The sequence below is a fragment of the Argiope bruennichi genome, chromosome X2, assembly GCF_947563725.1.
Source record: "Argiope bruennichi chromosome X2, qqArgBrue1.1, whole genome shotgun sequence".
NCBI lineage: Eukaryota > Metazoa > Arthropoda > Arachnida > Araneae > Araneidae > Argiope > Argiope bruennichi.
The window spans coordinates 27,854,045-27,866,444 of record NC_079163.1 but is presented as its reverse complement, the minus strand read 5'-3'; the positions used below and the strand labels follow the sequence as shown (position 1 = coordinate 27,866,444).

At 28.2% G+C, this 12,400-nt stretch overlaps 1 protein-coding gene across 3 annotated transcripts in view; it reads left to right on the top strand.

The window, feature by feature from the left end:
• LOC129960433 (DNA damage-regulated autophagy modulator protein 1-like) overlaps positions 1-10,569 on the top strand; it is a 64,966-nt gene extending 54,397 nt beyond the window's left edge. For 2 of the 3 annotated variants that reach the window (XM_056073858.1, XM_056073860.1), the window contains exons 5-7: positions 1,080-1,251; positions 6,745-6,842; positions 9,882-10,569. In XM_056073858.1, the coding sequence (XP_055929833.1) occupies positions 1,080-1,251; positions 6,745-6,842; positions 9,882-10,067 (456 nt within the window). In that variant the 3' untranslated portion in view covers positions 10,068-10,569. The remainder of the gene's footprint in view (positions 1-1,079; positions 1,252-6,744; positions 6,843-9,881) is intronic. The other variant, XM_056073859.1, reaches the window with a different exon arrangement.
• Positions 10,570-12,400: the final 1,831 nt, after the last annotated feature.

Below are 12,400 nucleotides of genomic sequence, written 5' to 3'. Positions count from 1 at the left end.
TTATCAGAGAAAACAAAAATTAAAGATTAATTTATTATTAAGATATCACTCTTTATTAAATTTTCTCCATTATTTGCTACAGTATAGGAAAAGATATAATGTTAATTGCATATGTAAATATACTTAATATAAATTAATTCATTACTGAAGCTGAACGAATATTCCAGGTGGGCGAAAATATGAGTCCCTAACGACGATTGTATCAATTCATATATTTCAAGCTGTAATATGAGTTTTTAAAATAGTTATCGTTTGATTCGAGTTTCTTCCACCCTTAAAACTTTTTTACTTCCTGATATCACCTTCGTTGATATAAATGAATAGTTTTACTTCTCGAATGAAACTCCAGTTTAAACTCGCTGATCCTAATTTTTTTTATTCTGAAACGAAACGAAGCTTTTAAGTTTTGGGAAATTAAAGTTGCTGGTTCTAAACTATTTGATATAAATATCTAGCATCCGTTGTGAGCAAGAATTTATCATTATCTATGCGTGCCAAATGTCCTATTGCTATATTGCTTCAAATATGCCATTGTTAGAAATTTGTGCATGATTAGTTCAATGCAGGAATTTTTTTCATTGAGTGAGTCGACAAGAGTTTCTTTAAAATTATATAACTTTTTATTGAAGATTGATTAATAATGATTATATCAAGCCTGAACTACAGTATTGATTGTAAATTGATTGTAAGTGTCCTTCAATGGCCTTAGATTATATTTTTTTGGTAAATCACTGTTGAAGCTCAAATATTTTTGGCAGCATTATTTTGAAGCATCATCAGTCTATCTATCATTTTGCCTTAAGAGTTTTTATATTTCGATGCTATTATAAGCTTTATTTTCAATACAATTTCATTTAATCAGTTAAGAATTACGCAAAACATTTAGATCAGGATTTCTTTGCAATATCTTCAAATGAAAATTTTCATTTCACGAAGTACCAAAAGTAGTCGAATCTGTCCAAAGTAAAACTTTCAGAATAAAATCAATCATATATCATATCATTCATTTTTAATGGAATTGGGTTTCAATTCTTTAAACTTAACAATTTATTAAAAACTTTTGTATACCTATTTTTCAGGTGATGACAGTGTTGGGTGAACATGGAGTTGGCGCTTCAATGATCTTCATAGGCGTTGGCCTTTATCAGTTTTTTGTAGGTGCTCTTTGGTGGTATCTTCCAGATGCAAGTAAAACAGACAGATACATTAAGTTAGGCTTCATGGGCGTCTATATCATTCTCTTCCTTCTCAGTATCCTTTGACTTTATTTTTAACTACATGGTTTCCCCCAAGCTTGTAAGCCTTAATGCAAGCTTGTTACTTATTGCCATTAAAATTTGTAATATTTCAATTCTTAATAGATAATCGGAATTTATGTAATAATGTTCTAGACTAGTTTATTATATATAATCTAATCGACAATTATGCATAATATTCTCGTCTAATCTTTTATTTTAGCATGAATAAAAGTTCATACTAAAATAAATGTAGAATTATCTTTCGTAAATGTGAATGCATAATACAAATTTTCATTCAGTTCCTACATAAATCTTGAATTTTTTTTAGAAAAAAAAAATTGGTTTATGCGAAAGATAGTTTGAAAGTGTGTGTTTGAACGGGGTTATTAAAATAATGAAGGGTAAGGATAGAGAAATTATATATATATATATATATATATTTAATGATTAGAAATTTTTCTCAGATTGATTCACAAACTTTGCCTGAATTAGAATAGCCCAGTAAGCAGTTATAATAATTAGTAATCCTCATAAACTAGAATTGAAGTTAGCCGAAGGGGAAAAAAATAGAAAAATAAAGGGACATTAAAGATATCAATTATTCATCCGAGAAGAATAAAAACTAAGAATTCTCTAACAGTTATGCAATATATCTAACAGTTATGCAATATATATATATATATATTGATTTGTAGATGGAAGCTGAATTCTGAACTTCAGTGTGATTACAATGTGGTTTAAAGCTGGGTAAAATGTAGTTAAACAGTGAATTTTTTTATTCCACTCCAAACAACACGCTGGGCCGAACTGAATTAAAATTTCTCAGTTTAACCATTTTAAATTACTTGGACTTTATGGAAAAAAAAAAAAAAAACTTTCTTACAGTTTCTCATGGGTAAATGGAGGTAGGGTATTGCTTTAAACCTGCCGCTTCAATCAATATTAGAAGATGGTTTAATTTTTTTTTTTTTAGGATCAAGTGAATTCTTATTTTACGTTATTCTAGTCTGCTTCATTCCATTGCTACAATCGAATCCCGAATTTTAAATTATTGATTTAAAACTTTTTTCTCTAAGTGGTGGATTTCTTCATTCTCTGGAAAAACACAAGAGATGAACTGAATTTGAAAAAAAGGGGGGAGGGTGTTAACAATTGAAATATATATATTTTTGGGAACGTGCGAAACAGAACGTGCAGTGGCGCTATTTTTAAAAATAAGCAAAAAAAAAATCATTATTGATTTCTTTTGAAAATTTTATTTAAAAAAGTAGCTTCTACCATTTATGCCTTAAAATAAATTTTGAGACAAGAAATTCGAAAGTTCTTAAAAATAATACAAACTAATAACAGCAATCGTGAAGTATTATTTTAATAAGAGGTATAAAATATTTTAATAACCGTCAGCTTAATCCTAAAAAAATGCTTCAAAGCGTTTTATGAAGCTATTTTCTTGAAAATAAATTTAGAAGCTCTTCGTCTAATTTTTCCAAATGCCTTTCATTCGATGATGCAGATAAAGCTTTAAAAACTGTCTCTGTGTTGGAAATGGGTACCTTTATTACGGTTTGAACTTTTTGATAGTGGCAATGATTCTTTAGTTTAGTTATATTAATGTTCCGTTGTAAAGCAACACTAGTGCTATTTTGGGACGGACCTCGTAATTTTATACCGCGGTCAGATGTCGAGAACGACACCTGAGCTGGCACCCCCCTCTCCACACCGCACCACATCAGTTGGAGGATGTTTGGTCTGACGGATTTAACGTGCAACAGACCTTCTTACACGACGGTTCTTTCGTGGAATCGGGCCTCGAACCTGAAATCCTACGGCTCATAAACCGAGACTTTACCACCAGGCCACCGCGGCCTGCAATAATTCATTAATTTAGTATTTTAATTATGAATTAGTATTTTTCAAGGGCCTTAATACTGAAACCTCATATACCTATGGCAGCAGTTGAAACAATTTTATTTGATTTGTTTTTATACTGCATCGGGAACAGCTTAGTGGCGCAGAAAGAAAAATTAATTTATCCGAATTTTGAATCAGCAGAGATACATTTTTTCATTCAAAATAATTTTAATTCGAAGAAAAATTAAACGTAAATTTTTTGCTTTAGTATCCTTACAGAAGTTAATTTTAAAAATTTTCATTTATAAATTTTATTATAAAATTATAGTTACTTCGATGAAAGTTTTGTGAAATTATCTACATTTTCTTGTGGCTGAAGGCACCTAAAATAAGTAAACGTAAACACTATATCTTAAATAAAAAAATATGCATTATGTTTAAAATTGCTTTCATTCTCTGATGAGGGAATGAAGAATAACTTTGTTTCCTATTTTCGTGTCTATATTTCAGAGGTCAATGCTTGATTAAGCTTTTATCTTTTGTTTGGCTTTTCTTCCTGGATTGGTAGTTGCCACTGAGAACCAAAGATTCCCGTTCCACTAATTGCTGTTACAAAAAGAGGAAAGTTCGTTTTCCCTCTTTCCTCGGGCAGTCTTTGTTAAACCAGAATTCCGCTGAAGAAACGCTTCAGTTGAAGGACAGCTCTCTTTCTCTCTCACTCTTTTTTGTTTTTGTTTGTTTGTACAATTGTGCATGTCGCTTCAGCTTTTGCACTGTACATAAACTGTATTTCCACAACATGTTTTCCACTTCGTTTTATCAAAAACTCGCATTATGCACCCGATGATGAATTGGATAAGACAACAGAAGTTATAAATTTGTATAAAAACTTCCAAAGATTTTTTTTTGATTGTGCTAAATAAAACAAACAAAAAAAAACATTTTGTAAAGAGAATTCCATTTAGTGAATCAAATATATTTATACAGGTTATAGCTTTGAACCTCATTTTTGAAATATTAATTTCAGAAAATTATCTCCGATAAACTTCATTAGCATAAACATATATAACATAAGATAACATTCATGACATGTATGCATTTAATATATATGTAGAAATTTCAGATGCCACTTCCTTTTAAGTATTATTAATTTTTTATACAATTGAGTATTTTCAGTCGATATCAAAGACGTTTTGGTAATCAGTATTTTTGATGTTTTTTTTCCAGAAATTTACTCATTAAGCATGACCCTACATCTAGTGGCTAACTTAGAAGTTAATCTGTTAAGTTCCCATGAGTTTTTATTACACCTTGAATGCTCTCAATATGACATCTATTAGTTTTATCCCTCTAAAAATTTCAAAACAGATATAAATCTGAATATTACCCCAAATATCAAATATTACCATAAATATCTCATTTTTGTCTTAAAAATAAGAATTTAACCAGCACTTTATTTTTGCAAACCTTCATTTAAATTATATTCTATTTGAACGTTTGCTTATAATGATAAGCCTATTTCGTTGTTTGTTTTGAGATCACCTATGCTTGCATAATGTTCTATAAACATAGAAAGGAAAATTTCTCGTAAAACTATAATAACGAGGAAATTTATTTTTACGAAGAAAAATAGCCTATTTAACAGCCCTATTATAATGGTATAAGTAGATGCTCAAGGTAGGTGCTTCAGAAGATACGTCATTTTAAAATCTATTTTCTTGATGTTGCAAAGGAATTCCTGTGACGCATTTTTTTCATATAATTTGTTTGCATCAAGAAAACCATATTCCATTTTTATGTGGATAATATTAATAATTTAAATGGTTTACATAAATAGCCTCGAAATTTTTTAAAAAGCAGCCGATGAATTTCATATTTGGAGTTCTTACTTTTGAAATTTTATCAATTACAATAACAATGAATACCTCTATCTTTTTATAATTTATACAGAGGAGAATATTTTATAAAATGATTCAACAATCCGAGTTTTTAATGTAGAGTTATAGTTTTAAATATAATAAATTCCTGTTCGGAAAATATTTAGAAATCCACATATAATCGAAGACAGGAATGTTGCTGCATTGATCCTTTTTTTTTAATTTCACGTATACATCTTTAGAAACAACATGCTAATATGGAAGATCATAATTAAATTCATACTCGGGTCACTGTCAATGCTGAACTCAAAAATAGACAATAAAAGAGTTTGAACTTTAAGGGAGAAATTCACCAAGATAGAAAATTGTTCAGAAATCTCAATCAATAATATTTAATTATTGGAAAATAAATGAAGCAAGTGATTGGAAAGATGCTGTTTGGCTGACAATATATGTTTGGAAAGTAAAGAAGGTAAATTATGGATCGAAGTGTATAATAACTAGGGTCAAACTTTTTCCGAATTCTGTGGAATCAAAATTTGGAAAGCGGGAGGGGGATTGATATTGCAGGTATCATGCCCATAATTTGTCAGCGGTTAAAGAATATAAGCTTTTTTTAAAAAAACCTTTATTACCTCAATGCTTCAAGAGGGTACCTTAATATTATTGAAATAGCATTGAAATATTTATTTAAAGTTTTATCTCTTTTCTATTCGATTTATGAGGAGACTGTTATTTTTGTTTAAAAATAAAACTACAAAACAACTAAAATAACATTTACTGTTATTGATATATTTACTGTTATTGATGTTATTATTTGCTATAACATCTATTTCTCATCTTGCAACCGCGTGCTTTAACCCTTTAAAGGGACATTTTTTTCTAGTCATATTATGTTAAAATAATTTTAGGCTTGAAATTAGAATAAGAAAAGGGATTCATTTAGCTTAATAGATAAATTTAATTTGATAAATTAATTAATTTGGTTAATTAATAATTAAGTAACAAATCAAGACACATCATTTTGTCTGAGATAAAGAACTGAAGCATCTAAGTTTCTGACTTACTAAAAAAAATTGTCAGAACTTATGACAACCTACATAATTTCATACAAAGATTGATAAATTTGGTGGGAAGCATACTTCCCATGGCCCTAGAAAGGGTTAAATGCTTTGAGAAAAGATTTTTGTGGATATTTTTTCCTCGTTTCCTATGCCTTATTTCTTCAACAACCGTTTAAAAAATACAACTTTCAGTAAAGTCAGCAATGATAATAACTGTCTTAAATTGCAACTACAAAAATGGTCATTTATCTCCTTATCCATTGCGCACTTGAAATGGCCAGACGAAGTTTTTTCTTGCCTTTTTTGGCTTTCTTTTGTTTTATTAGAATATTCGAGTTAAATTTAAGATTTTATTAAAGTAGGATATAATTCAATTTTATAGATGTAAGTAATAATGATACAGAAGCCTCTCAATGTAACATGAGAACAAAGAATTCAATGACAATTCTGAATTCTTAAATGATTTTTACTAACCTTTGAAAATTTAGTATCTGTTACCTTATTAGACCAAATTACAAAATAATATTGTTACTTATCGTTTCTTTTTATATATTTAATAAATTTTTATACACATATAGATTATACATATGTTCTTATATGTTTACTTGTGATTATTCTGATAATATTCATTATTTTATTTCAGTCTATATTCTTTAGAATTCTATATGAGTCTATATTCTTTTTTTTATCAATTTTTTTCTTAACGTTAAATAGCTGTCTATCCTTTACCCGCCATGGTTCTAGAAGAACTCGGACCTCACCCTTTTGACTTCGCTCGAATGAAAAAGGTTTCATATGATTTACCACGTGTAGTAAGTAAAATTGACATATTTTTAAATTATTTGTATTGAAAAATATCGAATGTTTATTAAATTTTAAAAATACAAAAGTTTTTGAAAGCATATTTTTTTAGAATATTTAAAAATAAATTTTTATAGAAAATTTAAAGGCGAATGCAAGTATTTAAAAAATATTATTAACTGACATAAAACACCTAATTTTAACCTCTTTTTGTTAAAAAAAGGAACTATTAAAGGCGGTATCATTATTTAAATGTTAAAAGTAATTATAATTTTTTGTAGATTTTTTATAGGAATATACTCTATTACAATGATTATTATGAAACTACTGTAATAAATTTCTTTACGGTTTATCCAATATGATATTTGTCTATGAAACTAAAATTGAAATTAATTAATAATTAAATTTTGAAAATGTTGAAAATATTATGCTGTCAAAGTGAATGGAGAACTGAATAGAATTTTACAACTCTAGTACATCAGGAAATCAAGAACAAATCAATTACAAATTCGATTTGTCACTCACTCATACAAATCAAAGAAGTTAAATAAATTTCATAAAAATAAAGAAAAGTTAAATAAAATCAAGGAAAAACTTGCTTTCACGCCTAAATTTTTTTCAATATATTCGGAAAAATAATTGTCACATATTATTATTATTATTATTATTGCCAAAATGGTACCTATTGAAACTGAATAAACTGTGAATTACAAGAATTTTCCCTTGTAAAAGAAGAAATGAAATTTCTTAAGTGTTTAAACTTACAGAAAAAAGATCATTACTTGTAAAAAAGTGAATAATAAATATTAGCAGAATGTCGGATGTTTATGGGTAAAGAATAATTTTTTTTAAATATTGTTTAGTGAAAAAATATTATGATATCGTTATTAAGTCATGATAGATAATAGCATGACTTTTTTATTATATAAAAGTAAAAAATCTCATACGTAACCTTTCATAGAATTTTCAGAGAACATGAAGTAATATTTACTTTCCAGAGTTTTTGATGTAAATTTAGTTACATCAGTATGCTACACGTAAGATATTGTTGATTAGCTAGTGTCTTCCATAGCATACGCATAATTATGTATATTTTTGTAATAAATTCCATTTAAATGCAAATCCATCCACACATAGAATATACGAGATTAGGAAATGCTAATTTTCTCCGAATCAGAATTACGTTTTTTAAAAAGTAACGTAACAAAAAGTTTTAAAATAATGTAAAATTATGTTAAAATGGGAAATTTAGAAAATATTGATAATTAGTGTCACTTGTTCAGTCACATTAGTAAAAATTTAAATGAGGAGGAATGATGTTACAAAAATTCATTAATAGTCTCAAATTCCCGACTGTTGATGATTTAAATATTCTTTTTCTTTATAAAGAAAAATTTTTAGTCTTTATTCCATTCAATGATTCTAGAAACTTAATCTTACTCATTTGAGCTACCATAGAAAAATAAGAAACTATTTAATTCTTAGACAGATTTCACATTCGGTTTGCTAGTAATTTAAAAATTCATTTAATTTGTAAAAAAATTTACAAAAAGTACCTATCTATTTTAGTAGCTGAAGTTTAAACAATTTATGTGTGATATACTTTCCAATTTTTACTCATTACTATTTCAGTCGTATGATGATAATTTTAATCCACGACACAATACTGTAAAATATTTAATATCCAGTATAAAATTAATGTAAGGTAAATTTATTTCTATAAATTGCTTTCAGCTGAATTCTTTGACAGTTAATTTGTGTATGCAATAGGTTGCGTAAACTTGTTGTTCCATCAAAGCATAGAAAATCATATCCGGACAGTGTTACACCAATGTAAGTTAAGAGAAAGAAAGCAGTAAGCGGTGTTTAAAAATGTAACGGACCAAATGACGATGAACATTAGAAATCACTTGTATACAAGATGGAAATTACTAAAACAATTAGATAAGTAATCTAACTGCTTCTAATTGAAAGCAAAAGCTTTAATTGAAAACTAAATGATAAAAAGGCAAAGAATTGCAAAGAAAATGGCATTTCGTTTTCAAATCACTTTTTGTAAAATAATATTTCCCAGGAAAACTCCTGATTATGTTAAAGCTTTTACTACTTACTCTGCGTATATTTCCCGACGTTCCTATAACTTGATGGTGATCAAGAGGTTTCTAGTTTATAATGATTTCACTAAACTTGAAATCTGTAATTCGATTGAACACTTTTTGGCATGTCGGAACCTTTCTATTTCTTCAAACCTCAAAATATTATCGAAAACTTGACACCGGATTTATTACAATAGCGAAATCGCTGTGTTTAAAAACGTTTCTCAACTAAAGCGCGATGCTCTTCGACCAGTGTTACGTGATAATTAAAGGGATATAAATGCTTTAGCATTGTAAATTTCGTCTTGCTACCAACAAAAATATTGATGAAAATCAATTTATATCGTTAAACTGTTTATTTACTGGATTGTTTAACCAAATGTTTAAATCCATTTTTCATACTACTGAACGTACGCTTCGCAAATTCAACGTATGGATTCTGGGATGCCTTTAAATTGGATCACCAACACATGTATTGTTTAATTGATCATGGAGATGAGATCAACGTTGAAACCACAATTGATTTGTATACCATGGACTTCAAGCATCTTCTAAAGAAGATAAAGTGTATCTTTGAATAAACTTCTCAATACTTGCTTACTCGTTCATTTTAATTCATGCTTCATACATGTCATACTTATCTCGAAATTCGGTATTGTCTTCTTTTGTAAAGCTTGCAACATATTCGCCAGAAAAGATTTTGACTTACACAAATCCACAAACTAGTGAACAATGCAAATGCCAACTTTTTCAGACACAATTTCTTGTGCAAAGAACCAACAAATAATTTTGCGCATGGTGTTTTAAAACATCCTATTTATTGTTCAACAATAATTTACTATTCTAAAATATCATTGTTAAAGATTTCCATCTTCAATATTCATTTTTTAGTTAGAATATATTAATTTTAATTTTTGAATCTGTTTTTCTAACAATTTTATTTTTGTTTTTCAGTACTCTGTAAGCCATATGATTTGCTCCATCTGTGAATATGCTGTTTGCATTTTGTCTCTCATCAATATAGCGCTGTTGTACAAAGATCTACAGAAAGTTTCTCTCCGAGTTGTTCTCCGGCACAAATCTTGTACGACAGAAGCTGAGGAGCCTGCACCCAGCATCAAACTCAAAACTATCTCTTGAAGAAAGCTATTGTATATAATTTCAGTCATGCAAAAGCACAAACCTGCAGCAGCATATCTCAAATAGTCTTTACAAAGGTTTATGATGCAGAAAAAGTTACTCCATAACGATTTGTGATATCGTGTGATATCTTCCATATTTACTAAGACTGTAGTCAATAAGATTTCATTTTTATTGCCTTGTTCTGGTTCAAGGAAAAGTAAAAGAATATTAAATTATAGAAAAAAATATTATTCTGTTTGCAAGAAACATTCCTGGTAAATATTAATCTGTACTCTGTTTTGTTTTTCAATATAGAATTGCGTTACCAGATATTAATTGAAGTTATCGTTTCAAATAAAAGATTTTCTCCTCAAATGTATCACTTGCAGAAATTATACGAATTTGTTTCAACAATGAATATTATTCTGAATTCCTAGAAAAAATACACAATTTTTTATAAGTTTTTCAAGCTTTCACTTAAAAGTATATAAATTTATAAATGTTATCGGTATTTAGCTTTAAGTTTGAAATTTATTTTTATCATCTGTAGTGAAAACAAAAATTAAAACAACTTGAAAAAAACTACTTCCCGTAATTTTTAACATTGGTTTTTTTTTCGGAATCAAGCGTATTTTATTATTGTTTGCTTAGATGTATGTAGTTAGTAACAGATATTTTGTATATTTTTGGAATGATCAGACTTTTCTTTTCTTTGTTAAAAATTTGAATGAAATTGTAGCAAAGTTAAGATTTCAATGTGTTTTTTTGAAATCAAACTAGATATATGTAGGCAAATCATTTTCATATTATTGTTGCAAACACAGGTTATACTTTTGAAAAAATAAACTGATGTATATGATATTTTCTCATTTTAATGATGTGCTTATTTCATTATCATTCATTCATATCATACCTCGGTATGAAAATTTTCACAATCCTTTATCTGATGATGCAATGTTTTGATGTATTTTTTATGTAAAAATAATAAAAAAAAATCTTTTTTTAAAATTATTCTTTTGTTTGTCTTTGACTCCCTTTTAACATGTTGGAAGTGGCACCGGTCTTGAGCCGATTGGGCCGATTGCTCTCTGTTGGATCTTATATTTAATGGGCCTCGCATTCTGTCTGTTCTCGGTTCATTTCAATCGTGTAACTAGAATTCGTTAGACAGGCCATGCGCACTGAAAGACATTTTCAATGGAAATACTAGCCACCTTTGGCAACCAGTTGGTTTGTCATAGACGACTAACGGTTGAAAAAAATTTAAGTTTAATATTTTTTGTAGCCTAGTCGAAATCTTTGCGCCAACAAAGTATTTTTGATCTACAAATTTTGATAGGAATGTGACTTGCGCTATTTTAAAAATACTTTTGCTTTTGTATCTACTGTTTGTTCTATGCATATTCCAAATTTTCTGTCATCTCAGATAAAATCTGCACTTTAATGGGAGATAGAATTGTTCTGATTTCATATAATCCAAAAATTGTCTTTTCGAAATCGAACTTATTAATTAAAAACATAAGGATAGAAAATAGAATTGTTCGACAATAAAGTCTTGTATGTTATAATATTATAATTGATGCAACATCTCATTATTCAATAAAAGTTTTTCTGATTCCACCAAAAGAAAAATCAATGTATTAAAATACGAAGCAATTTTTAGTATAAAAGTAGGATAATATTTATTTACATCCAGTTGTATCACAGGAAAAAGCAGCGTGTTTGAAAATCAACGACGTTTAAAAGTTTTTCATCTTTGCTTAATTGTAAGCTTAAATCTTAATCGTAAATACATTTTTTTAAAAATCTTACATTTTATTATTGACATCTTTATAAAGAAACTAATTTTTTAAAAAAGTAGGGTGCATCTTCATAACTATGTCCTCTAGTAAGAAAGAAAAGCCCAGGATGAAATATTTCCGTTTCATTACAACAATTTAATGTTTTTGCAAAATAAACTTTAAAATAATTAGTTTACTTGCCTTACAATTTTTTTTTGTCTGACATCATTCAAAAGATAATGTTTTGAATTTAAAGATGGCGTAAAACTGAATTTTGTGTTGTGATATTTTTGAATATTATGGTGGAAAAATAGAAGAAATTCGCATAATATTTAGTTAATGTAAATTCCAATAAAAATTTCGAAAAATTCGCTCCAAGATGAACAATTACAAATTTCAAAATATATATGCCAAATGTGGCAGATCTAAGCCTAAGGCTCTGTCCTGTAGAGCACCAAACCACACACAGTTTGGATTTATGTCGGATTAATATCTTAACTCAAAAGAAAAAGGTGAAAGAAAGATGTGTGGTCATAGCATCCAAACCACCGATTTCAATCAAATTTTGAA